Source organism: Alexandromys fortis, unplaced genomic scaffold (assembly GCF_014885135.2).
Source record: "Alexandromys fortis isolate MF-2015 unplaced genomic scaffold, M_Fortis_MF-2015_v1.1 scaffold_72, whole genome shotgun sequence".
In the NCBI taxonomy this organism is placed as follows: domain Eukaryota; kingdom Metazoa; phylum Chordata; class Mammalia; order Rodentia; family Cricetidae; genus Alexandromys; species Alexandromys fortis.
Window position 1 is genome coordinate 6,725,985 of NW_026067969.1, and position 27,780 is coordinate 6,753,764.

The 27,780-nt window shown below is 49.4% G+C and overlaps 2 protein-coding genes across 5 annotated transcripts in view; one reads left to right on the top strand and one right to left on the bottom strand.

Moving 5' to 3' along the window:
• Window positions 1-4,225: 4,225 nt before the first annotated feature.
• On the bottom strand, window positions 4,226-14,166 carry CUNH9orf78 (chromosome unknown C9orf78 homolog). The gene is made up of 9 exons (XM_050154952.1): window positions 14,006-14,166; window positions 13,640-13,699; window positions 11,774-11,825; window positions 10,494-10,564; window positions 8,274-8,351; window positions 6,895-7,092; window positions 5,307-5,443; window positions 5,124-5,222; window positions 4,226-4,736 (listed from the first exon to the last, which is right to left on the bottom strand). Exons 1-9 carry the CDS (start codon window positions 14,086-14,088, stop codon window positions 4,645-4,647), a joined length of 870 nt encoding a protein of 289 aa, XP_050010909.1. The 5' UTR covers window positions 14,089-14,166; the 3' UTR covers window positions 4,226-4,644.
• Window positions 14,167-14,461: 295 nt separating this feature from the next.
• Usp20 (ubiquitin specific peptidase 20) overlaps window positions 14,462-27,780 on the top strand; it is a 30,901-nt gene continuing 17,582 nt past the window's right edge. The window contains exons 1-7 of one of the 4 annotated variants that reach the window (XM_050154947.1): window positions 14,462-14,598; window positions 20,496-20,575; window positions 22,676-22,723; window positions 23,325-23,421; window positions 24,257-24,310; window positions 26,483-26,545; window positions 26,828-26,959. In XM_050154947.1, coding sequence (XP_050010904.1) covers window positions 23,341-23,421; window positions 24,257-24,310; window positions 26,483-26,545; window positions 26,828-26,959 — 330 coding nt within the window. In that variant the 5' untranslated portion in view covers window positions 14,462-14,598; window positions 20,496-20,575; window positions 22,676-22,723; window positions 23,325-23,340. Of the gene's footprint in view, window positions 14,599-14,638; window positions 14,748-14,810; window positions 14,988-20,144; window positions 20,276-20,495; window positions 20,576-22,675; window positions 22,724-23,324; window positions 23,422-24,256; window positions 24,311-26,482; window positions 26,546-26,827; window positions 26,960-27,780 lie in introns of those variants that run through there. The other 3 variants (XM_050154949.1, XM_050154951.1, XM_050154948.1) reach the window with 3 other exon arrangements.

A 27,780-nucleotide genomic window follows, 5' to 3' on the forward strand; every position in this document is an offset into this window, starting at 1 on the left:
GCACTCAAGAAGCAGAGGGAGGCGGATCTGTATGAGTTTGAGGCCAGCCAAAAATACACAGTGGACTCTGTCTCAAAAAAAAAAAACAAAAAATTAAAAAAAAAAACTGATATTTGAGGACTGGGTATTGTGGTACACACCTTCAATCCTGGTACTCTGGGAGGCAGATGTAGGTGGAATTCTGTGAGTTTGAGCCACCCTGACCCACACAGAAAAATTCTAGGAGCAGCTGGGGCTACATAATGAAATACCCATCTCAAAAGAAATAAAAGTTTGACATCTGTATATTATACTTGATAAAATCCATGAACCACTATGTTAATTAAAGCCCATAGTTTACCCAGTTTCTTTTCTTTTTTTCTTTTTGGCTTTTCAAGATAGGGCTTCTCTGTGTAGCTTTGGAGCCTGTCCTGGAACTGACTCTGTAGACCAGGCTGGTCTCAAACTCACAGAAATCCACCTGCTTCTGCCTCATGAGCACTGGGATTAAAGGTGTACACCACCACCACCCGGCTCACCCTGTTTTTTTATGTAGGGAACCCATCCAGCTCCCCACAATGCTGACTTCCCAGCTCCTCTTGGATGCCTCTGACATTTGCCTTGTTTTAAGGAACACAAAACACTTGGGGGATGCTAGGGTGATCCCCAGGGTCTCACATATTGTAGGCAAATATCCTGGAGCTACATGTCAGGCTTTTGTTTCTTGACTGATTTTGTTTGAAATTTTCTTTGGAGTTAGGGAACAAAGTGGGTACTAGGACTTGAATTCGTGTCTGTACAAGAACGGCACTCTTGTTGGCCTCTGACTTTGTTCTGAGGAGAAATCTTTATAACTACTCCAGACTATCTTTCAGCTTGCTATATCATGCAGCTGCTTTTGAACTTGTGATCATCCTGCCTCACCTCCTTAGGTCTGGGATATAGGCCTGGCTTTTTGTTGTTGTCATTACTGGGGATTGAACCTTGGGCCCTTAGCTTGTAGACTATACCACTGAGTTATACCTCATCCTGAAACACCTTTGTAGATTGTTCCTCTCCTGGAATCTGAGGGGTTTTCTCATCATTAGACTGAGGGACTGCCAACATAAAGTGCTATTTCCACCGCAGCCTACCCAGGGGTATATTGTCAGCAATATGAGACAGCCCTAATTTGCTATCAATTACTACGATAAACATGACCAAAGTCTCTTACAGGAGAAAGGGGTTATTTCATCTTACAGGTATCATCACTAAGGGAAGCTGCCATTGTGAGCTGCCATGTGGGTGTTGGAAATTGAATCTGGGTCCTTTGGAAGAGCAGTAGCCACTAGAGCCATCTCTCCAGCCCCTCGGCCATCTTTCTTATACAGCCCAGGTCCACATGCCTAGAGATGGCACCACCCACAGGTGACTGGACCCTCCCACATCAATTAGTAATTAAGACCCCCCCCCCACACACACCGGGGGCGATTTCTCAGCTGAGGTTTCCTTTTCCCAGGTATGTCTAGGTGTGTCACTGACAAAAACAAATCAGTCTATGTGTTTTCCAACTGTGAGGTTCCATCTGGATCTCCCTCCTCTTTGGAAGGAAATCGGTGTGCAAGGCCCACACTTAGGCAGCAGAGAGTTAAGGTCAAATTTGTTGAGGGCAAAGTGTCTACAGGAATCACCTGTGCCAAGAATCATGGTGCTTGACTGTAATTCCAGGAGGTAAAGGTATGAGGTTCAAGGCCATTCTCAGCTATATATTAAGGTCAAGACCAATCTAGGCCCAAAGTGTGTGAGGGGGGGGAAGCAATGACAGGGTTTTTTTCTGTATAGCCCTGGCTGTCCTGGAACTCCCTCTGTATACCAGGCTAGCCTTGAACTGAGAGATTGGCCTATCTGCTTCCTAGGAGCTGAGATTAAAGGTGTAGGACACCATGCCCTACCCCCCATTTTTTTTTTTTTTTAAAAAACCCGAGGCTGTCCTCGTTATGAGTGGAGAATGAATACCAAGCTGTTTTCTGTGGTAACGTTATGCACAAGTTCCTGGTCCTCAAATGAATTCACAGAGCCGGATGGATTTCCGATGCAAATTACATGAAGAATTTTAATTTAAACTCGAGTTTGGACCACATCTCCAGCACACCAAAGCGGTGGGTGAGGAAAGTGAAGGTTCAAACCCCGAGAAGAGGCAAATTTTTAAAGGGGGAATGCCGTCATCAGGGAGTTTGAGTCCTGTCATTGGGGATTGGGTGAGGAGTACACAAGATAAGGTAGTTTCTGAACCCATTGGTCAGTTCTTGGGCGCAAAAACCTAACAAAGAGCCATAAATAACTGACAAGGTATCTTCAAAGACAGGATGTCTTCCAAGAACATCTGGACCTTGTTAAATTTTACGGCCCTGGTCCCTATCTTCTAAATTGGCCATTTTTCGAGTATCTGTTCAAATTTCTGCTATCACAGCACATTTGTGGAGCTGAGATCGCCCACCCCCCAGCTTGTTATACGGCTTAAGATGACACCCCTTCTTTAAAATGGAGTTTGCAAGGTCAGGTCCTCACAGTGACAGACCCAGGACTAACAGGCAAACACTGCCAAGTGAACCACACCTCCAGGCCCTTTTTTATTTTGGTTACTAGATGACCCAGCTGGTCGCATAGGCTCCTCTGACATATACCCAACTCCTGAGATCTGAAAATCCTGTTGGTGGAAGTGTAACAGGCCCCCAGACCTTAGCACAACTGACTCCATGGTAGAAGTACCATTCAGGCCATAAAACTCAGCACATAGATAGCCCCACCTGCCAAAATAAGTAAGACCTTACGGTCAAACTCCATAGTTCTGGGAAACCAACCTTGCTTTTTGGCTTCTGTAGTACTGCTTCGTTCTTGTTAATCTGGGACATGGTTTTGGTGCTTAAAAGCTCCCGAGAAAGGCTCAGGGCTATGCTGGGATCCTGACACCTAGTGTAGTCGCCAGCCAGGTGATAAGGACTGTCTTTTGGCTTAAATCTGCATCTGAGCAGTCTTCTATGGTGGATACTCCATAACAAGACTCATGACAAACACGAAAGTTGGGGCCAGTTTGTACTTAATGATTAAGTTCTAAAAGCTAAGACATGCAACTTTTCATGTGTTTATTTGCCTATCTCATTATGAGGCCTAGATGGTCCACAGCTCAGAGATCATCTGTCTCTGCTTCCTGAGTGCTGGGCTTAAAAGGCTTGTGCCATGCCAGGCTTTCCTTTTTTCTTTTTTTGCTTGTTTTGCTTATTTAAGACAGGGTTTCTCCGTGTAGCCCTGACTGTCCTGGAACCCGCTCTGTAGATCAGGCTGGCCCAGAATTGGAGATCTGCCTAGGGGACTGGAGAGATGGCTCAGCGGTTAAGAGAATTGCCTGCTCTTCCAAAGGACCCGAGTTCAATTCCCAGCAACCACATGGTGGCTCACAACCATCTGTAATGGGGTCTGGGGGCCTCTTCTATCCTGCAGGCATATATGCAAACAGAATACTGTATCCATAACAAATAAATAAATATTAAAAAAAGAGAGAGATCTGCCTGACTCTGCTTTTTCTTCTTAATCAAAATAACTTTGTGGTCTGTAAGAGTCAGGGAATGCCAGCGTATCTGAACCACCCTCCTTTTTCTGCTGTGAACTGGACACTCTAAATCAGGTCAGATGTGGTTCTCTTCTCTTCTCTTCTCTTCTCTTCTCTTCTCTTCTCTTCTCTTCTCTTCTCTTCTCTCCTCTTCTCTCCCTCTCTTTCCTGAGATATGGTCTCTCCTGGTTGTCCTGAAATCACTATGTAGCCTAGGCAGATTCGAATTCATGGAGATCCCCTTGCCTCTGCCTCCTGAGTGCTGGGATTAAAAGAATGTGCCACCATACCCAGCAAAGACAGATGTACTTTGCAACCTCATTTCAAATAGTGAAGGAAACCATGGCTGTTTATATAACCCCAAAACACTGGAGAAATAGACTGGAGAAAATGGCTCAGTAGTTAAGAACACAAAGTTAGGAATCCAGCCTGGGTTAGATTCTTAGCTTGAATATGGTGGCTCTCGAGCATGGATAACTACAATTCCAGGATAGCTAACACCCTCCTCTGGCCTCCAGAGGCGCTGGATGCACACACATGGCACACAGAAATACGTGAAGACCAACAACCAAATACATAAATAAATCTTAAACAAAACAAACAAACCCACAGTGAACACAGCTAGTTCTTCCTGAGACAGGACAAAATTACAAGAAAGGCTACATATTTACAAACAATTTAATAACACTCTCGATATTGTCCCAGGTAAGAAACAACATAGACATAGATACATTGTTTTCTTTTGAAAGTTACAAAGCTAATGTTCTAAAATGCCAGGCAGGTGTGGTGGGGGCCTCTAAAATCCCAGGAGGGAAGAAGAGGGAACTCAGGGTCAGCCTGGGATACAAGGGGAGGCACAGTCTTCAACCCAAAGCCAAAACAGAAATTCAGCAGGTAAGCAGAAGTGCCGTTGGATGGGGAACCCCAATAACTAGCAAGCGGGTTCTATGCAGGGCACTGTTTGCACTGGGACAAGTGCGAGTGTGTGCGCATGTGTGCTATCCACCCCCTCCATCCCGGCTCATCTTCTTGAACTTCTCGCTGTGTGTACATGCTGTCCACTCCCTACCGCTGCAGCCTCAGTAGCGCCTGTTCATCTTCTTGAACTTCTCGTAGTGGTAGTCATCTGTGGCCTTCTCGTTAGCAGGACGCTTGCGGTTGGGAGGGGACCCTGAGGAGAACAAAGGCTGCCTGTCATGGCAGAAGCAGCAGAGACTACCGTTCCAAGGTGAGGACCTGGCTGGAGTCAACCATGACAACAGCCCCAGCACCGAGGGCAGTAGACACCGAGGCGACCCTTGCTACACTCCTCTTCTTTACTGCTAGTTCTGCTCTTCCCTTTCCGAAACCTTCAAACTCCGTCTCTCCCAGCTTCACAGTTTGGGGGCCCCAGAGCAAGCACTGGGCTGCCTCTACCCCCTCTTCATTACCACGGCAGAACCACAGCTTGGAAAGGGGAGGTACACGGCCATGGTCCTTGGCAGGGCTTGAGCACCGCCCGGCCTACACAACTCTGTCTTCACAGGCCACTTCAGTGCCACCCAGGGCTGTAACTCACGTTCAGGCTCTGGCTTCTCAGTGTCACCCACTCGCAAGGGCCGGGCTTTGGGCTCTTCTTTGTTTCTTCGAATAGGTGCATTGAGCTCCTCGTGATAAACTGAACAGAGAAAGAACAGGGACTATGAGGTGGGGTAGCGCTCCTAGGAGACTCACAGGGTGTGGGGGCAGGCACGGCACTCACAGCGATTGTGCTGGACATAGTTCACGGCCATGTTGGTAGGCACGAACGATGTCTCGCTATCCTTCTTCTTGTTCTGCTGCTCAGCCAGTAGCCGGGCCTTGGCGTCCTCCGTGGAAATGATATTTTTTATTTTAGCACTATGGACAGAGAAAGAGCCACAGCTCATACGAGGTCATTACACCTTTGGAACTGACTGATGGGGCTGCTCCCTCCTACTGCACAAGGAGAAGCATCTATCCCAGAGCGCAGAGCTCTACAGTGTGCCAGGCTGCTTCAGGCCTTTCCTTCTTTCCTTTTTGAGTTTTTAAAGACAGGGGTCCCTGTGTAGACCTAGAACTTGATCTGTTGACCAGGCTGGCCTTGAACTCACAGAGATCCACTCGCTCCTGTCCCTCGAGTGCTGGTATTAAAGGTGTGTGTCGCATGGCTCCTTTTTGTTTTTAAGACGAGGTTCCTACAAAGCCCCAGTTGCCCTGGAACTCAAGATCCAACCCCTCTCGTCTCAGCCTCCCCAGGGTTCAGATACCAGTGTGTGCCACCCTTCCTGGGCTGACCCTGTGGTCACACTGGTATGGAAAACTCAGGGCCATGGGAGAACAGACGTGTTCTCTCTTGGATAAGGAGAAAACCTTGGAGCCTGGCAGTGGTGCTGCACACCTTTAACCATAGCACTCAGAGGCAGGGGGATCTCTGATTGCGAGGCCAGCCTGGTCTACAGTGAGTTCTAGGACAGACAGAGCTGTCTCAAAAAACAAACAAAAAACCAAAAAGTAAATCTCAGGCTGGGCATGCAGCTCAGTGGCAGAGCACTTACCTAGCACTGGGAGGTCCTAGTTCAAATCCACAGGAGTGCACATGCACACACACCACACACTAGAATTCATGTCCCACAAAACTGAAACGGGCTCCCCTAAGGTTCAACGCTTGCCAGACCAGAGAGACCAGAGCCCACAATCCTCCTAACACTTCATACTAAGCAATGAAGCTCTGACCACAGTATTTGTTTCTTTGCAGGTGAAGGCTCACAGAGGAGGTGTGGACCAGCCTTTTACACAGCCCTTGATGGAAATAAACAGAAAGGAGTGGCTGAGGAGAAGAGGTCAGGGGCCCTTCAGTCTCTTCAGCCACTGGGACCAGATGTAAGAAACCTCCAGAGACAACTTGCCTGAGAGAACTTGTCTGTAGGTCTCCAAGGAGTTTGAGAAGGGTCTTCATAAAGTTAGTGAGCACACGTGTGCATCATATGAGCGTGCATGGGAAGGCCAGAGGACACCCTCACATACAGTCCATCAGGAGCCACGCACCTCATTGGAATTAGGGCCTCTCACTGACCTGGAGTTCACTAAGTAGGCTAGGCTGCCTGAGCAATGACCCGCCAGTCTCCACCTTCCCACTGTCCCCCGCTATACCTGGCTTTTCTGGCATGGGTTCTGGGGATCAGATCGAAGTCCTCACGCTTACGATGACAAGTCCTTTACCACTTCCCAGCTTCCTGTAACTCCTAGGAACACTAGGCAAGTGCTGTGTGGTTCGTCTGTGTAACTGCTCACTGGGAAGTCGGGCAGGGGCAAAGGGTGGGGAGACGTACTCTATACCCAGGTCCACCTCGGGGATGCCGCTCAGCATCTGGTTGGACAGCATCTCCTCGGTCTTCTTGGCAGATGAGACGCGGATGTTCTCTGGCAGTTCATAGAGGCAGTCCTCAGCATTCTTGGGCTTGGCCTTCTGTTCCTCCTGCTCCACAATCCCCTTCCTCTTCTTCAGCTCTGTCTCAATGTACTTCATCCTGAGAGAGGACCACAGGCTCAGGGGGCCGGAAAGGCTACAACAGGCACCTGCCAATTCACATTTGTTAACGAAGAACTTTTTACATTCTATTTTATGTATCTATGTACTTGTGAGAGCATGTGTACCAGAACACATGTGGAGGTCAGAGGACAATGTGTGGGAGTTGAGTCTCTCCTCCCACCATGTGGATCCTGGAGACTGAACACAGACACAAGGCTGGTGGCAGATGACTTTACCCATCGACCCATCCCATCTATCAATATGGAGAAAATGTTTTTGAAGACAGGTTCTCAGTATGAAGCCCTGGCTAGCCTCGAACTCTTATGTAGACCAGGCTGGCCTTGAATTCAGAGATCTGCCTGCCTCTACTTCTCAAGAGTTGGGATTAAATTCATGTGTCAACATGCCTGTCTCCAGTGAAGAAATTATCAGTTCATGGAGAATTAAGAAAAATAAAATACCTGGAGGTTGTTTTTGACATAGTTTTACACTGTGTGGCCTAAATGGTCTCAAATTTGAGATCCTCCTGCCTCAGCCTCCTTGGTGTTAGAATTATAGGTGTGTGCTGCCACCCCCAGAGTTAATTCGGATTTATCAAGATAAAGGAAAAGAGGGAATTCCTGCGTGGGTAGGGCTCAAGAGGGAGACTCTGCAACCACGTTTCCAAGGCCTTGGAGGAAAAGAAGTGCCATGACAGGCCTTGTGTGTTTTGAGGAAACATCACTAGTTAAAAAAAAAAAAAATCCAAGGGCTGAGGATGTACTGTAGCATCTGTCCCATAAGAGGAAGGAAGAAAGGAGAATAGGAGGAGGAGGGGGGTGGATAAATANGCCGGCCGCGGCCCCCTCCCCCCGGTGAATCCCAACCCCCCCCCCCCCCCCCCCGCTTTTTTCTGATAGGGTTTCTCTGTGTAGCTTTGGACCCTGTCCTGGAACTCGCTCTCTAGACTATGCTGGCCTCAAACTCACAAAGATCCACCTACCCCTTCCTCCCTCATGCTGGGATTAAAGGCGTGTACCACCACCCACCGGCTTTAAAAGGACTTATAAGAGGCTTGCAAAGCTCTAAGCCTGAGAAATTGGGAGAGCATAGCTAAGAAAACATGTGACTAGACATTTTGACCGTCTGGCTGGGGCCCAACTCCAGTGCTTAGACACATCAAGACACACTGTTACCTACATGTCTGCATCCTCATCTCTCCGGTTAGTTTCTGCAGAAAAGGACGTCCCCAGGTGCAGGTCCTCCTCTTCACTGACCCTGAGAGCAGGGAGAAGATCACATTCATTGAAGTCAAGTTATACCAGATAACTCAAATACAACATAAACACATGAAAACATACGACATGGTATGGTATATAACGAGAAAAAAACCTTACACACAATACAAACAAACCGGTGGTGGCAGCGTTTAGACTTAGGGGATGGGTGCACGCTTTCTTCTGAAAACTTTTATACTAGGTAGTTCCTGTGTATGCACGTGCAGAGGTTCTGTCAGGACGCCCCCCTTTGTCTCTTGAGATGGGCTCTTACTAGACAAGTTGGCCCCCAGGTCCCAAGGATTCACTGCCTGCACTCCCTAATGTAGGGGTTACAGACACAGGCCGCCAAACTTGGGTTTTAAGTGTCACAGGGATCTCAACTCAGGCCCTCCACTTTACTCACTATGCCATCTCCCCAGTTCCTGAAACACATTTACTTTTCTCTCTTTTTCAGAGAGGGTCTTATCCAGCCCGGGATGGCCTTGAACTCTTGATCCTCCCGCTTCCATTTACTGAGTGCTGGGGTTCTCCGTGATTATTTTTTTTGGTGGGAGCCATACTGTCACCCCTGGGAATGGTGCATAAATGTTTTGCAGATGGAGTTCCTTATAGCATGGCCCTCTGGAAGGACCTGTGGGAGATGCTGTAGAACCCTGCGCTGGTCCCAGGGAGCTCATGGGCTGCAGGCCTCTCTCACTCTCCCAAGGCTTATTCCTATGGCGACTCTTAGTTTTGCTTTGTCAGTTGTGTGACTGTAGCTGAGTTTTCTGGGAACAAAAGCTGATAATTTTTCTAAAAATCTCTACAAGGAAATTAAGCCTCTCTGTAATCATTCACAGAAACCAGTTCCTCCTGTTGCCCCTGCCGCCTTGGCAGTCATTCTGAGTAAGCAGGAAGAACTCACTAAGGTTAATGATTCTTGCTTACTTAACTATCCTAAAAAAGAGATAACAATGTTCCAAAGAACTTAAGAACTTGGGAGATGGTTTCTTAAAAGATGGTATTAAAAACTTATAGGAACATATAAGGGGGGCTGGAGAGGTGGCTCAGTGGTTAAGAGCACTGGCTGCTCTTCCAGAGGTCCTGACTTCAATTCCCAGCCACCATATGATAGCTCACAACTGTAATGAGATCTGGTGCCCTCATCTGGTGTGAAGGTAACCATGCAGGCAAAACACTGTATATATAATAAATAATCTTAAAAAAAAAATAAGGAAAAGAGAAAGGACATAAGGAATTAGAAGATCAAGCATCTCTCTGGTGCCAGGATGTTAACAGTTAAATAATTTTTCAGTTAAAACTCCCACCCAGTTCCCTTGGAAGTAAAAGTTCTCGTAGAAACTGCCAGGAAGAATATAAACTTGGTCCCAACAGTTAAAGAGTTAGCTAATTACCATTTTGAGAATTTATAAAGAATAGTATTACAATTGTTGTCCACATAAAAGTGATATGCATATTATTTAGAAATTGACTTACATTTGAAAATAATATCTAGGTATGACATTATACTCAGCTGATTACAAAAATATAAAAGTATCACAATGTTAAGGGTTAAACATAGGGCTTGAGTCTCTTTTGTAACTGCAGGTTTGCTGCCGGCTAGGGCACAGTATAAATAAGATGTGCCTGGCTAGACATTTGGCTTGCAATATAAATATTAATGATATGGGGTACAGGTCAGTGATGTCAAGGGAGTGGGGAAGAGGAAAAGAAACTAAAGTGGGTAAATGTCAATGATTCTTGGGAAATGATTAAACAGAAATATATTGAAACTGCTCATGCATTAGAGCTTGTATAAATAAGAACGGCTTGAGCTATTCTGAGCCATCTGTTTGAAAGACAACCAGTTCATTTTCATCAACTTCATACCTCAGTCCTACGGCCCAGAACCCTGGACTCAGGCAATTTTTGTAACTAGATTTCATACAAAGGGTGCCCAAGTTGAAATAATAAACTAGGCCCGTTTGCAAAAGGATTCTTCTCTCTTGGCTCTCAGCCCTCCACTGGAGCTGTTTCTAATTACTGTGCCCCAGGCACAGCACAGAGGCTGCAACCTCTGTGCAGGGCGTCCCAGCAGCCCTGCCCTCCCTGCCTGCTCAGGAAGGCGACAGTGTGTTCGCACCCAGTTCCCTCCACTTACTTATCTTTGCCCCTCTCCTTCAGCTTCTTCATGTCCACCATGCCCCCTGTCGTCATTTGGAAAGGGTCATCCTGCAAAAAGCACACCACTTAGAGGAAGCATCTAGAATGTAACAGCTGAGTTAGTGTGATCATCTGTGAGTATGCAGGCACATGTACACGTGTGCATACCTGAGAAGATCAGAGGTCAATGTTTTATGTTCTCAACCACTCTCCATCTTATTTTTTTCTTTTTGATTTTCTTTTAAAAATATTTTTTGGGCTGGAGAGATGACTCAGTGGTTAAGAGCATTGCCTGCTCTTCCAAAGGTCCTGAGTGCAATTCCCGGCAACCACATGGTGGCTCACAACCATCTGTAATGAGGTCTGGTGCCCTCTTCTGGCCTGCACACACACACACACACACACACACACACACAGAATATTGTATACATAAAAAATAAACATTTAAAAAAATATTTTTATTTATATTATTTATATGTATACAATATTCTGTAATTTTGTGTAATGGGCATCAGACCCCATTACAGATGGTTGTGAGCCACCATGTGGTTGCTGGGAATTGAACTCAGGACCTTTGGAGGAGCAGGCAACGCTCTTAACCTCTGAGCCATCTCTCCAGCCCTTCTTTTTGATTTTCAACAAATAAAAAATAAAAAAAATTTCTCTGTGTAGCTTTGAAGCTGTTCTGGAATTCATTCTGTAGCCCAGGTTGGCCTCGAACTCAGAAATCAGAGTGTTAAGATTAAAGCTATGTGCCACCACCACCAGCTTTTCTTACTTTGTATGTGTATGTGACCATGTGTGTTAGTTTTGTGTGTGGACAGTGTATATACATGTTTGTAAGTACCAATGTGTGGTTGTAGAGGCAAGAGCCCCAAGTTAGGCATCTGCTTCAACCTCTTTCCACCTTAAATATCTCAGACAGAGAACTTACTGATTTGGGTAGACTGGCTGGCCAGTCAGCTCTAGAGCTCCAACTGTCTCCACTCCACTCCTGCTAGGATTATGGATGTATGCCATCACATACAGCCTTTGTATGGGTACCAGGGGCCTGACTCAGGTCCCCATACTTAAGCAGCAAGAATGTCAACACCTTCCCCAGAGTCATCCCCCAGCCTCCGCCTCTCCAGTGCTCGGATTTATATATGTGCCACCACTCTCAGCTTTCCATGTAGGTGCCAGAGTTCCAAACCCGGATCCTTGTGCTTGCACAGCAGGCACTTTCGCTGAGCCATCTCTCTGGCATCATGGTTATATACCTTAGGAAGACACACTCACCACTAGAGTCGTCTCCTCTTGAACCTTCTCTCCCACCAGAAGGGCGGCAGCACTGAGCAAAAGAAAACAAAACACGCAAAGAGAATGACAGAGTCAAGAAGGAAATCAATGTGCTGGCTAGTTTGTCATCTGACATAAGCTAGAGTCATCTGGGAAGAGGAAAATTCAGTTGAGAAAATGCCTCCATCATGCTGGCCTGCAGACAAGCCCGTGGAGCACTTTCCTATTGACTGATGTGGGAGGGCCACTGTGTGCAGATCTCCCTTCCCTGGGTATGTGGACCCGTGCTGCATCAGCAGCCGAATGTCAACCTGGGAAGCAAGCCAGGAAGTAGTGCTCCTCCATGGTCTCCAGGTTCCGGCCATGACTTCCCCCAGTAACTGAAGGTGATCAAAACATGGACACCAAAGTTGTTTTTGGTCCTGGTCACAGCAACAGGAAGCAAACGGGGGCAGTCAGGTTTGTGGGCTGGAGCAAGTGGGGCAGCTAGTGCACCTTCCCGCACAGTCATCAGATAGCATTTGGTCTGGAACCCAGTATAAAAGTCTGCCGGTCAAGGAAACTAGAAGGGAAGACAAATGCCAGAGAACATGCACGGCAGCTGTAGCTGATGGTGAAGATTTACAAAATGACCTGGGAAGCACACTATCACTGACCTAGCCCCAACACTTTTATTATTTGATTTTTGAGATATGGTCTCATTAAGTTGCCCAAGCAGGCCTTAAATTTGTGACTGTCCCACTTCAGCCTCCCAAGTAGCTGGGATTACAGGCTTGTGCCACTAGGCCTGGCCTTGTTGTTGCGGAGACAAGGTTTCACTCTGCAGCCTGAGCTGGCATTAAACTCATGGTACTCCTACTATTTCATTCTCTTAAGGCTGGAATTACAGTTGTGAGTCACCACACCCACCTAGGCAATTCACTAACAAATTATAGTACATACCCTGGGTGCAGTGTTATGCAGCCTTCTACAAAGAGTTTCTGTAGTTGGGTGGTGGTGGCGGCAAGCCTTTAATCCCAGCACTTGGGAGGCAGAGACAGGCGGGTTTCTGTGAGTTCAAGGCCAGCCTGGTCTACAAGAGCTAGTTCCAGGACAGGCTCCAAAGCCACAGAAAAACCCTGTTTTGAAAAACAAACAAACAAACAAAAAAAGATTTTCTGGAACACATAATATGGCAGAAGCTCAATATCATGAGTTGAATTTTTAAAAGCAGTAGATATAAAATTGATTAAAATCTTCAAAAACTAAAAAGAAGCAGATGGGAAACATTAGATGCTAACAATGGTTACCACTGCATGGAAAGATTATGAATGTTATCTATCTACCTAAGGTTTTTATTTTGTTTTTGACATGAGTGCTCTGTCTGCATGTGTGCCTGCAGGCCAGAAGAGGGCATCAGATTCCATTATAGATGGTTGGGAGCCACCGTGTGGTTGCTGGGAACTGAACTTAGGACCTATTGAAGAGCAGTCAGTCCTTTTAACCGCTGAGCCATCTCTTTAGCCCATCAGGTTATTAAATATAGGGTCTTGCTATACAGGATCAGAGCCATGCAGCAACAACCTATTGTTTATTCCTTGAATATTGTCTAAGTTTTCAAAACTCTTATCTGTCAACACACTGTCAGTCACGACTCGTCGGTGCAATTAAAAACTCTAGTCAGTGACCTGGAGCAGACTCTGCGACCAACCAGGCTCAGGGCATGTGGCGATTAAACATTTGTAAAGAACGTTGGTCCCGTCTTTGATCAGTGGAAGGTATATGTCTAGAGAAAGAACTATGTCGAAGGAGAGATATGTAACTGAGACACTAGCTGGGAAGTGTCTGTGTCATCAATGACGCCGCCCCCACCCTCGTAGTACCCACCTCACCCCGTTTGGTCTCTTCCTTAAGTTCTGCACCTCTCGGGTTTCTTCAAGTTTCAACCTGGGGAGAAATGAATGAAAACAGTAAGGTACAGGCTAAGAGATCCTCTGCGGAACTCAAAGCCTAACTCAGCTACGAGGACATCCGTGTCCCTCAGCCGAGTCCCTAGCACGGTGCATCATCGGGACTCAGACCTATGCGAACCCGGAGCACCTCTCCCAGCTTCGCGGTCGAGGAAAAGTGGCCGTATCCCAGAAGCCTCTGAAAGACAACAACCCTGGCTCCCGATCAATGGTATCAGCGCGGTGGCAGCTAGCATCCAGTCCCAAGACTGTCTCCCTCTCCCGTGCCCTGCCACACACGTACCGAACCTCCTCTGATTCCTGCTCATCTTCCTCTGACTCAGAGTCAGCCCGCCTGCGGCGGAAAGTCTTCCCGGTGATTCGCATAGCGGCGCCAGATCTTCGGTACCAGCCGCGTAGTACAGGGAACCTCCTTCTCTTCCGGCGCGCAGAAATGTCGTCAGAGCGCCGGCTGGACGCAGACCCGCCTCCGGCTTGCTAGGCGGAGCCCCAGCCGCACAGCCACGAGCTCCCGACGCCGAAAAGCAAAGTCAGGTACGGCCGCGTGGCCACACCCACGGCCACGCCCCAGCGATGAGACCACGCTCGCCACCGGCGTGACAACCTTCGAACCACACGGCCACGCCCCCGCAGCAGGCCACTCCCCCTACTCCCGGCATGCACGGGCATTCAACACTCGCACGGCCACGCCCCCAGCACGCACGGATCCGCCCCCTAGGAGGCAGCGCCATGAACCCCGCCCCCGTCCTTGGCATAGGCTCTCCCGATTGGACGCCTGACGGCGAGGAGGCGGGGCACGGCAGGCAGAGCCTCAAGACTCTGCGCGGCGTCGCGGTGGGCGCGCTTGACTGACAGGCGGCGCGGTTGCGACGGCAGGTGAGTTTCGGACGGCTGCTGCCTGGTGCCGTGGGCTGGGCCGCTAGAACAGGGACGATCGCGCCGCCGCTGCGAACAGGGGAGGCCTGGCTTTGCGGGGCAGCCGCGACCTGGAGCGAAGTCTCCGCCGCCCACCCATCGACCGGCTCGTATGTCCGCCCCAAGTCCCCACGGCCCTGGCTTCTTCTTGGCAGGCCTCACGTCGCTCGGAAGGCCAGCGCGAGGCCACTCGTGCTCCGGGCCCCAGACTTGTAAAATTTATTCCTCACGGACAAAAGCTGAGTCCTTGGAGGGGGTGAATATCAGTCCCGGTGCCAACTGCCCGCCCCAGGGTGGCCTGCAGCCACTGGTCTCTAGGAAGGGTGCCACTGACGTTCAGCCGCTCCAAGGTGTGAGGCTGGGGACTGCCCTTCGAGAGCTCAGGGTGTCTCCTTTGGCCTGGAGGACTGTCGCTCTGCCCTATACACCTTCCACCCCCAAGATGTTGTGTGGGTAGTTAGCTTTGAGAGGTATCCATAAACACTTAGGAGATGGATAAGTGCATGCGTAATGGCTCACATGGGACTTTTAGGGACTCCTTAGTTACTAGCTTCCTCTGGAGCAAAGCACTTCTTACTGGACACTTAACTCTGTGGCAGGCACTGGGCTAAGCATTCTCTCCTGAAGTCTCCCGTCTAATCCCACGAAGTTGATGCAGTTGGGTCTGCCTTCCAACTGAGGAAGTTAGAGAAAGCTGAGAGGCTTAGAGAAGTAACCGGTGCATCAAGTTACACTGCTGGGAGATGGAGCTGGGGCAGGGGCATCGTTTTCTCAGCCGCGGGACTTGCGTCAGGGGACAGTGGGTCTCTATGAGTCTCTGCTGCTGTTCTTGCAGCTGGTGTTCCAGATCATGAGCTGGGGGAGGGGCTGGTGGGACTTTTTCTGGAAGACTATTCTGAAGCAGAGAGGCATATCTGCCATGCCTTGGCTTTTCTCCAGAACAATTTTCTTTGAGGTTATCATTCCCCTTAGAAAAGACTGGACTGCCTTGAAACAACTTTTTGGCTTTGATCAAAAAGGAATTAAGTCTTGAAGTCTTGACCCCCCCACCCCCACACGCAGAGTGTTTCAGCCATCCTCAGATGTATATGGTACTTACTGGACACCACGTCTCTGTTGGCTGAAAAATAGACTCCTTGGGAATTGCTGCACAAACGCAGAGACTTGAACCCAGGGTCAACTCTCACGGGCTCAGAGGTAGTTCTTAACTTCCCTGCCTGACCATGCCCTGCCCGCTCCATAGCCCCTAAGGTACTGGGCCACTCTGGTACCTTCAAGGAAAGAGTCAAGATGATCAGGAGAATTTCCAGACAGAACTTATTTGAAGATATAGAGGGACATTTGATACATAGCCATTCTCCCTCTCCCACGCTCCTCCTTGAAACCAGAATGGCAGGTGACGTCCACTCCCAAGGCTGTGGCAGATGGAGTTGATTCTCATTTGACACGAGTACTGATCAGAACGTGGCAGCCGGGAATCCGACCTCGGTGCCTGGGTGGAGAGACAGCAGCCCCTCCTGAGTCCTGTTCTTGAAAGCAAGGCTGCTTCTCAGAGGAATCCTGCAGGAAACTGAGGGCTTTTCCTCTTCTACTTCAAAGAGGAGTCTCCGGTTTTAGTTTGGCTTGGAAGTTAGGACTGGGTGCCGATTTCTCTGTGGAGCTAGATGGATGGCCAAGGAGCATTCACATCTGGATGGCCCCTGCCATTGTGAGCATTCAAGAAATGCTTGTTTGATGATGGTGGCCTTTAATCCCGGTGTTCAGGAGGTAGAGGCAGGCAGAGCTCTGAATTTGACACCAGCCTGGTTTACAGAGCAAGTTCCAGGACAGCCAGGGTACACAGAGAAACCCTGTCTCAGAGAGAGAGAGAGAGAGAGAGAGAGAGAGAGAGAGAGAGAGAGAGAGATTCATTTTTGAAGGATTGGGGATGTGGTTCAGTTGGTAGAGTTCTTGCCTAGTGTGCATGGTGCACCCTGGGTCCAATCTCCAGGATTGCATAAGCCTGGCATACTGTTTCATGCCATAGTTCCAACCCTTAGTAGGGTCAGAAGTTCAGGGTCATACTCAGCTACTTAAAGAGAGACTAGCCTGGCCTGAGTCTGGGCTATATTTGACTATCTTAACGTTAAGAAATCATTAAAAAACAAACAAAAAACAAACGCAGGCGTGATGGTACAGGCTTTTAATCCCAGCACTTGAGAGGCAGAGGCACAGGCAGGCAGATGTCTGAGTTTGAGGCCAGCTTGGTCTACAGAGTAAACTCCAGGCTAGGCAGGCTACCTACTAGCTCCAACAGAAGCCTTTTTTCCAAGCCTCTCCTGAGCCATCCTCAGAGAGCAATTCACTGCTCCACACCACTTCAAGAAGTGCAGAACAGGGCTGAGCCACCCTCTACTGTTGCCTTTTAGGAATAAATGAAAAAGAAAGGGTGTAGGTTTGGGACTCTCCCAGGCTGGCACTTTTATTTTTCTTTAAAAAAAAAAAAAAGAGGACTTTGCTGTGTGTAGTGGTGGCTGGAGCTTCGAGGTGAACATTATCCCTGTGCCCTGTTGGCTGGCGCATTTGGGATGTTGGAAGCCACAGTTCATTTAGAGCGTGGACTGCAGGGCAGATCTCCTGGGTTTGGGTGCTGGCTCTGGGGCTCCAGAGCTTTGCTCCTGTACTCGAGTCTCGCTTTCCCCACCTTTGGTGATGGATGGCTTCCCCGGGCAGTTGTGAGGGTCCTGCGGGCTTACCCTGGGAGAGTTTAAGACCTGGAGCTGTTAGCAGAGCTCCTAAGGTAGGGTCCGTGGTGGGCAGAGAGACCTGGAGGTGTGATAGGTTGGACTAGTGTCTGGAATGTGGGGGAGAGAGTGAGAAAAGGAAGGTGCACGTGTAGGCAAGAGGTGTGGCGTGCGGGGAAGGGGCTGTGGTTGGCTAGTGAGAGGATCTGTGAATGGTGGCTGTGGGAACCTGTGTGGGCAGAGGCTCGGCAGTGACACCTTCGGATCCCAAAGGATCAGCGACTCCCTGGGAGTCGGAGGAATATTACCAGAAGCTCTGGGGAAAGTGATGAGTAACGGGCACCTGAGGCTGCCAGGCCTTCGGAGTAATTGCGCAGCCGCACTGCCTCTCCTAGGCCCCGCCCCCATTCCGCTCCTGAGGGTGGGGCTTCCCTGTTGCCAGCTCCCTGGGAAGGTACAAGAGCCTATGCTGCATCACTCAGGTCTGACAGGGCAGGAGAGGTGGGCTCTTTGCCTCCATCCCTACTCTCCAGCTCCAAGACATGAGGGTGTGGTCTAGCGGGTCCCTGAGGGCGGTTGCCCAATGGGACTAGCTGCTCTTCAGGGGGCCTGAACACAGCACCTAGTACTTTCATGGATCTTCTCTTTCAGCCTTTATTAGAGGCCTGCTGGCACACCGGACCAGCCCCCTTCCAGCTGTGTCCCTTCCTCACTGTGTGACCTCAGGCAGGTGGCTTTGCTCTTCTGTCCGAAGCGAAGCTGCCATTCCTGCCAGAGAAGGTTGCTTGAATAATACAGTGACCCCTCATTCTCCTACCTTCACTAATTACTGGCTTTTCCCCCCTTTATTTTCCATATCTGCTTCTCCTAATGTCGCTGTTGCTGATTCATGGAAAAGTAAGCACAGACATTCTGGCCTTTTATCCCACGTATCTCAAGCAGCAGTAAGGGAGGGTGTCATTGCGCACAGCCAGAGAATGCTTTTCTCCAAGGCTGCTGTGACAGCGTACAACAGGGGGATGGGGCTGCTTAAACAGCAAAGATTAATGGCCTCAAGTTCTGGAGGTTGGAGCTCAGGATGAAGGTTTCAGAAGCTCCTTTTCACTGGACTCGTGTGGGTGTGGCCTTGCTGTGTGGCAGCCTCCATTTCTTCTTTGTGCTTGAGACTCAGAAGCATAAGTCCCACCACAGAGACATGATTGTTACTTATTTCTCCAAAGTCCTTACCTCCGTCTTTGCTAGGGTGGTGGCACTTAGGAGTCCAGTGTAGGAATTTGGGGGGGGGTAGGGTGGGACAGTTGAGTTGTTATCAGTGCTGCGGAGGTACTCGGTCAGTATAGTTCTTGCCTAGCAAGCGTGAGGACCTGAGTTCAGTCATCAGAACTCAGGAGGAAAATCTGGGTGTGTGGTGTGTGTCTGTAAAGACGGGGAGATCCTTAGGGTTCACTGGCCAGTCTAGCTTAACCAATGAGCTTCAAGTTCTGTGAGAGACCCTGTCTCAAGAAACAAGGTGAATAGCTCCAGAGAAGTGACACCCAAGCTTGGCCTCTGGCTTCCACACACACAAGCACACATGTGCACCCTCACTGCCACCCCAGGTCAATTATTGAAAATGTTATTATCTAATGTCTAGTCTATATGCTAACTTACTAATTTTTCAGTGATTTTCCCCCTCTTAAAGAGGCCACCTTTTCCCTCCCTTCCTCAGTTTCCCTTCCCTTTCTCTGTGGCTTTTGTTTTGTTCTGAGATAGAGTTTCCCTTGTGGAGCCCTGGTTGTCCTGGTTCTCACTCTGTAGACCAGGCTGGCCTTGAACTCACAGAGATCCGCCTGCCTCTGCCTCCCAAGTGCTGGGATTAAAGGTGTGCGCCCCCTCTGCTCTGCACGGGAAAAGGCCCTTCTCTGTAGCCCAGGCAAATCTAGAATTCGAAATCCTCCTGCCTCAGCAGCCTGAGTACTGAGGTGACAGCAAGGGCCAGGGGTTACTCTCTCTCATTTAAATTACATTGTGTGCAACTATGGGTGCCATGGCCATGCTCCAGAATCAAACACGCAGCAAGTGATGCAGTGGGCCAAGGTTGTCTTGTAGGGTCCTTGATGTGACCTGTATATAAGGCTACTTATGTCTGTCATTTGGAAAGATTAGCAGATGATTTAAAGTTAGGTTCTGTGTGGACCAACACTGATTGTTTGCAAAGCTGATAGGACAAACTCAATGGCATGCTACCTGTCTCTTTCTGGGAGGAATAGGGGCAGTGACCATTCTGGGGCTTGTTAGCTGTGGGGATTTTTTTCTCTCAGTTTGTAGAAACTGGACTCCATTTGCTCTTGGGAATTAAAAGTGGGTCTGACACTGGGTATGTGGATGCTTGTCTGCAGTCCCAGCACTCGAGGGCCCCGAGGAAGGAATATCATGAGTTTGAAGCCCACTTGGACTATACAATGAATTCTAGGCCAGCCTTGGCTACAAAGTGAGACTTTGTGTGGAAAAAAAAAAAAGGGCCTGTCATTGTCATTCTGTTCTGGGCACCAAGATCATAATCCAACTCCTCCTTCCTCAGCACACCACTCTGGAATGCTGGCGCATGTGGCAGACACTAAAACCCCACCTCTGCCCAAAATAGCATTGGGACAGTGCCAGCACAGCTTTAGCCTCTGAACACTGAACAGACCAAAAAAAAAAAAAACCAAACCTGGCTTCTAGTAAGGTTTGGAATTTTGGAATTTAGAACTTTGAACCCTGTTGTTGTCATGTGGCCATTTTAAGTTACCTTCCAACTGCCTGTCCCTCTTTGGACTGCCCACATCTGGAGACTGTGGCCCACCTAGGAAACAGGGGCAGTGGCAACTCTGATGACCCTAGTGGTGCTGTAGCCCCTGGTAACTGAAGACTGGGGCTTCAGAAAGGCTCCAAAGGTAATCTGAGGGACTTGGTGGCATGTGTGGAGGGCTCAGACGCCTCTCCAGAGGGCCTGCTAGTTCTGTACCCAGCCTGGAAGGATGGTGTCACTGTCCATGAGAAACACAAAGCCTGTGGAGGCAGCCCACTATGTGTGCTCCCCAGATGGTGTGGGATGTTTTCAACCAAGAGGAATTTTAAAGTAGATTCTGTACGAAATATTTCATTTACCCCCAGGTGCAGGTCTCCTCAGCAGCCCGTCACTGTCAACAGAGGATGTCTGTGCTGGCCTCCTCCTGCATGTGCCATTGACACAGGTAGGTCCCACCTCCTCCTCTGAGGTGTACCCCTTTGTACTGCCAGAGGAGCTGGCTGTCCTAGAAGGCACGGGATTATACTCACATGTCACAGGTCGCTTTTGCTGATGATATGTGGCTCTTATGCTGGGCATTTGCCATTTGAGGCAGAAGGGGAGCGAAGCTATACTGGTCTCAGGATGCTCGGGATAAAGTGAAGGGGAATGCATGACAATGCTGCCTTTATTTGCTTTTTTTTTTTTTTTTCCTAGAGAATAAGGGCCAGCAGGATGACTCTCCAGGTCAAGGGGCTTACCTCCAAAGCCTGTCAACCTGCGTTTCAGCCCTGGGGACCCACATAGTGCAAGGGGAAAAGTGACTCCCGTAGTTGCCCTCTGACCTACACACACACACACACACAAATAAAAATTAACACATTTTAGAGAGAGAAAGAGAGCACTCACAAGTGAGCGAGGCCTGAAGCCCTCCCTCTGGGATGACTATTGCTGAGACAGGAAGCAACGATCTCCTGGTCTGTGCTAATGGGGCCGTCACAGCTGCCGAGACAACAGAGAGGGCTCTTATTGGACTGGCCCAGGACTCTGTTAGGCCTAGTAGCTGGCACCATGAGCATAGTATCTCCTGTGCTGCCTGGCTGACCCTGGAGGTGGAGAGGGTGCACTGTGTCCACCTTTGGGCTCCTGGGGAAATGTAGCCCTGGCTGTTGATGAGGGTGCTCTAGGCTCCACCTACACCTGTGGCTTATTTGAGCCTTTCTTAGCTTTGGAGCCTGTACACTGGAACTAGCTCTGTAGACCAGACTGGCCTCAAACTCACATATATCCACCTGCCTCTGCCTCCTGAGTGCTGGGATTAAACGTGTGCTCCACCTTTGCCTGGCTGCTTTAATTTTTTTAAACAAGGTCTCATAAACCCCAGGATAGCCTCCAACTTTCTGTGTAGCAGAGGGGACATTAAACTTTCTTTGCACTATTTATTTTATTTTATTTTATTTTGTGTGTATGTGTATGTGTGTGGTGATTGTGTTGCCAGGATATATGTATTTGCTTGCCTGGTACCTGCAGTGGTCAGAAAGGGGTGTCTGATCCTCTGGAACTGGAGTTAGGGATGATTGTGAGCCACCCACCGTGAGAGTGCTGGAAACCAAACCCAGGTCCGCAGGAAAAGCAGCCAGTGTTCTTAACTGCTGAGCCATGTCTCCAGTCCCAGACTTTAACCTGTGATTGCCCTGCTGGGATTATAGACACGATCACTACAGCCCTGGTGTCTCCTTTTAAAATAGCCAGATTCCCAGGACTTTGCAAAAACATGCAGGGATATCTTGTGTGCCCTCCCGCAGCTTGCCTAATGCAGCACATCTGCCAGACGACAGCCTAGATGGCCAGAGTGCGCCCCCACCTGGCAGAGCAGTGACTTTTCAGACAGATTGCCTTTTCTTTCTCTTGATTTAGTGAAATAGTTTGCAGAAGAACATCAGGAGTGATGTCTGTCGTGTGTGGAGGGATGTCTGTCATATGTGGAGGGATGTCTGTCATGTGTGGAGGGATGTCTGTCGTGTGTGGAGGGATGTCTGTCATATGTGGAGGGATGTCTGTCATGTGTGGAGGGATGTCTGTCGTGTGTGGAGGGATGTCTGTCGTGTGTGGAGGGATGTCTGTCGTGTGTGGAGGGATGTCTGTCGTGTGTGGAGGGATGTCTGTCGTATGTGGAGGGATGTCTGTCGTGTGTGGAGGGATGTCTGTCACCCATGGAGGGAAGTCTGCCATGTGTGGAGGGATGTCTGTTGTGTGTGGAGGGATGTCTGTCACCCATGGAGGGATGTCTGCCATGTGTGGAGGGATGTCTGTTGTGTGTGGAGGGAAGTCTGTCACCCATGGAGGGAAGTCTGTCTGTCGTGTGTGGAGGGATGTCTGTCGTGTGTGGAGGGATGTCATGCATGGAGGGAAGTGTGTAGTGTGTGAAGGCATGCCTGTCACCCTTGGAGGGACCTATCTCCTCTGCCTAGTACTTTTAGAACATCGGAGTTTGCTTTTCCTAAGAGTGTGTCACTTACTATAGCAGCAAAGCTAACTTTCCTACCCCATAACATCTGTCACCCAGATACACTGCTGTTGGCACTTTGGCGACCTCTTCCATCCTGCTTCCTGGGTGAGTCTTCTGCCAGTGCTCAGATGTTCCTGAAGGCAGTCCAACTTGTGCTGCCTTTGATATATGACCTGCAGTTGAGCTTCTCCACTGAGACTGCAGCTTCAGGACGCTCAGCCGCCTTTGGGCTCCTTAGAAGATGGCCCTGCCTGTTCAGAGAAGGCAGTTTTGAAAGCCAGCCATTCCTCTGCCTGCCCACTCGGTGGAGTAGATCACAGACACGAATCTCCAACAGCTCCATGGGTCTAGACAGGGTGGTGTGCAGTTCCTGAGGGATTGGCATGATTCCAGTGTCTCCCCACCAGTGAACCTAAGCCTCATAGCCAGCCAGCATTGTTCAGAATGCTGTCTGTCAAGCCGTGTGCCAGCCCTGCCCTGATACCCTTTAATTCTGTGAACCATCATACCAACCCAGTGAGACAGCTGTTTTTTCCTCAGACTAAGAAAGGGAGGCCCAGGGAGGTGAAGCAGCTTGCTGGGTTACCAGCTGCTATGAGGTGGAGCTGGGATTGCAACCAGCCATGCCAGTAACCTCTCGTCCCCTGTGGTGTCATTAATTGTATGTGTCAGGGGATTGCCTCTAACCTGCTGTGTCTCCTTACAGGGGAGCCTGGGCCAGAATGGGAGATGCCAGAGACATCTGCCCTCACCTTGACTCCATAGGGGAGGTGACCAAAGAGGACTTGCTGCTTAAGTCTCAGGTAGAGGAACAGTCCTCAGGAACTGGGGTTCAGCCTTGGGCTGCTATGTGCTTGGGGAGACTTTGTGAGGCAGGGCAGCATTGCCCTGCCCCCAGCTCTGCAAAGCCTTCTGTGTGTAATGGCTCTGCTGGCATCTGCTTGAGAGCTTTCTTCAGGCCTTGGGTTCTGCTGCCATTAATCAGTTTAGATCAAGCCCCGAGAATCACTAATGGCACCATCTATTCCCACTGGGTGCACAGCCTTCAGAAGGAAGGGATGGGCATACAGAGGTGGTTCTTGTTTTTTTCTTCTGGCGCTCTGGACAAGTGCAAAACGGCTGAGCCACACCCTAGCCTCCCATACGCTCTCACAAATGTGCCCCTAGCTTGCTCGGGGTTCCTGCAGGGGAAGATGAGCTTCTTCCCTGAGTGACATGTAGTCATTGTCGTCTGGTTGTTGATGTGAAATTCCGTAAGAAGACTGCATGGACTGAAGGTGTGGCTCCATGCCTGGGCACAAGCAAGGCCCTGGGTTGTCAGGTGTGTTTACTTCTTTAATCCCAGCACCTGGGAGGCAGAGGCAGGAGGATCTCTGTGAGTTCCAGGTCAGCCTGGTCTACAGAGAGTTCCAGGACAGCTAGGACTTTAACACAGAGAAACCCTGTCTCGAAAAAACAAAACACCTCACCTCACTCGGATGAAAGTGCCCACAGGCCCCAGTGTAGGTAGTAGGTTGGGGAAAGAAGGCCTCTGAAGTCAAGGAGGAGTGAGCAGCAGCCGGTAGAGAGGAGTTCCTGTGTTTCACCCCCTTGGCCGCTTATACCTTTCTCTCTTCCCTCCCTCCCTCCCTCTCTCAGGGAACCTGCCAGTCCTGTGGTGTTGCTGGACCTAACCTATGGGCCTGCCTCCAGGTAAAGAATCCTCATGAGTCTGAACTCTGGCCTGGGAGTACCTAGCCTCGATGCTACAAGTTCAGGCCCCAGGGACAGTCCCTGGGGTGGCTACTTGGGCAGCCATCAAGACTGACAGCCGGAAACATCAAGCTGGGGGAGGCTTTGGACCAATGATTCAGTCTCCACGAACTCTGCTTTTTTTTTTTTTTAAATATTTATTTATTATGTATGCAATGTTCTGTCTGTGTGTATGTCTGCAGGCCAGAAGAGGGCACCAGACCTCATTACAGATGGTTGTGAGCCACCATGTGGTTGCTGGGAATTGAACTCAGGACCTTTGGAAGAGCAGGCGGTGCTCTTAACCACTGAGCCATCTCTCCAGCTCCCCCCCTTTTTTTTTTTTTTTTTTTTTTTTTTTAATACGAACTCTGCTTTTGTGGAGTCTTGCTGGTTGGGCTTCCTAGCCAGGCCTGACTTCACTGTGTGGTCCACTGCCCACAGGCCCTGTAGTGGGGACAGGGTAGAATAACCAGACGAATGCCGTCCCTCGTTAGCATCCAGGGAGTCCCTCAGTGCTGCGATTGTTGTCATCAGAGAGTAGAAGTGGGTAGTTATGGTGGCATATCCTGGTCTATATAGCTAGTTTTAGGATAGCTACATGGAGTCTGTCTCAAAGAAAAAAGAATAAAGGTAGATTATCAAGATATGCCACTTTTCTCTGGGGTGTAGAATATCAAGTAATTTCCACTTTTCTCTGTATTACAAGTAGTAGTCAGATATTCTATAAATATGGGGTAGATTTTATAATCATGCTCAAAAATGTTATTTAAATTTTCTCAAAAATCCATGTATGGTAATGCACCTCTTTAATTTCACCACTCAGAAATCAGGCAGGAGGATTTCTGTGAGTTCAAGGCTAACCTGGTACACAGTATATACTGGACAGCCAGGGCTAAATAGAGAGACCCCTGTTTTTTAAAAAACAAATACCCCCTCTTTTTTTTGAGACAGGGTTTCTCTGTGTAGCCCCTGGCTGTGCTACAACTCCTTTGTTAGCTTCGAAATCAGAGGTCCACTTGCTTCTGCCTCCCAAGTGCTGAGATTACAGGCGTGTAACCCAGCCCTCCAAATTTCCCATTTATTTATTTATTTATTTATTTATTTATTTATTTATTTATTTATANCATTTATAGTCAGGATCTCTCTACACAGCCCTGGCTGTCCTGGAACTCACTCTAGATCAGGCTGGCCTCATACTCATAGAGATTTACCCTCTTCTGCCTCCCAAGTGCCTCCCAAAGGCGTGCACCATCACACTCAGAAAAATAAATCTTAAACAAAATGACTGCAGCACTCTGGGTGTGATAATGCAGACTGCACTCTAGCATGTGAGAGCCAAGGCAGGAAGATTGTCACAGGTTTGCTTTCAGCCTGGTCTGCTTAGCCACCCGGGTTATCTGGCCTGCCTGTCACCAGCAGAAACAAAAGAATCAGTCTGTGCAGAAGTTCTAGGACCCCAGAGGGACCCTGACCTGTCACTCAGAAATGAGCAGGATTGTAGTCCACCAGGTACCCAGGAGACAACCAGAAGGGCTCACAGAGACGTGCTCCTGCTTCATGGGAACCCCAGGTCCTCCAGAGGACAGATGCGGGAGCCCGATACAGCAACGGTGTGCTTTGACCATGGCTTTCAGGTCATGGCCAAAGGTCATTCCTAGATTGTCCATGGCCCCAGGCACTCCTGGAGAAGGGGGGTTGTGGTGGCTGACTTCCAAACTGGAGTAAAGGCCCATGAAGGAGACTCTAAAGCTGGGTTTGCAGGGAAGACAGTTCTGGGAGAGACAAAAGTGAGGCAAAAGGTGGGTCAGAGGCGAGCCGACCCGGTTATGGGACATTGGGTTAGTGCTGGACTCCAGCTGTTGCCACCCTGTATTTTGAATACCCCCTGCCCATTCAGTGTCCCTTGTTCCTTGCTCATGAAGTAAAGGGACAGGCACTGGCCCCAGCATCTGGACACAGTGTCTACTTAACTCAGTGCAGGACCACTTATTTTGGTGGCCACACTCATCTTTGATTACTAGACTTTTGTTATTTTGGGATGGGAGCTCCTCAGTCACATGTTGGATAGCACCAAGTCACACTGCCTTGGGGTAGCTAGAGTTACTGTGCTGACACTGGCTCTCTCTCCAGGTCACCTGCCCCTATGTTGGCTGTGGAGAGTCTTTTGCTGACCACAGCACCATTCATGCACAGGTGGGTGTGGGGGTGGGGAAGGTAGGGCACAGCCCTTGCCACGGCCTCCTGGCTTCACCTGCCCTGGGCCTCAAGTAAAGAGCGGTCGGTTACTGCACAGTTGCTGCGGAATTGAGAAAAGGACAGCAGGCCCACACTGTCCCTGTCTGGTGGGTGAAGGATGGGCTAGCCTCAGCTCCTGGACACTGACCAGGCTGCCTCTTCCTGGGTGGCGGGGGGGCCATGTTGGGTCAGGGCACCTGCTTGGCCGTCTTCAACCTTATTTAGGCTCTTATCCTGCAGGTGAAAAAGCACAACCTGACTGTGAACCTGACCACGTTCCGGGTGTGGTGCTATGCCTGTGAGCGTGAAGTCTTCCTGGAACAGCGCCTGGCAGTTCACCTGTCCAGCTCCTCAGCCAAGCTCTCAGAGCAGGTAGGGGTGCAGCGCTCAGGCTGGTTGTTGGCAGCCATGTCCTGATGGGGCAGTGTGATCTGAGCCAGGGGGTCCAGTGGAAGTATGTGACAAGGAGCTCTGGTCAGCAAGTACTCACTGAGCCCAGTTGTGTCAGGGCCCATGTAGGGCTGTGAGAACACAGAGGAGCAGGAGCAGGGAAGACTGGGGAAGTACATGGCTCCATTCATGGCTCTGGGAGGGACCAGCAGAGTCACAGGTAGTCCCTGGCAGGTCCCACACCTAAAGCGTATCCTGAGGAACCTGAGAGTAGTTACTGTGGCCTGCTCCTCTGTGGACACCCCTGTGAGAGAACAGCTCCTCCAGCAGCAGAGACTTCCTCAGGATGGCAGACTCAGCCCTGGCCTGCCTGGTACTTGTAGGGGTCAGCAAGCCCATCGGTAAGGCTAGATGAGCAACCCTGGAAGGACAGGGAGTTATGGGGTGGTGTGGGCAAGATGTGTGTGGTCTGTGGGTGTGTGGATATGTACAGGTGGGGAGTGTGCATGTGGCTCTGTTGCCTCCTTGCTGAGACGGCATGCCATAGCTAAAAGTGTCTATTGAGTACAGTGTGACCGGGAGATGTTTGTGAAGTCTTTGTTTTTAGTTTTTAAAAAGAAGGAGGTAGAAGATTGTATTTTTTTTCTGCGTGTGCAGGTGTGTTTGTGTGCATGAGTTCAGGAGCCTAAGGAGGCAAGAGGAAATTATCAGAGCCCTGGAGCTGGGGTTGGCGATTGTGAGCCTCCTGGTGTGGGTCCTCTGCAAGAGCAGTGTGTTCTCCTCCCCACTGAGATGACTCCCCA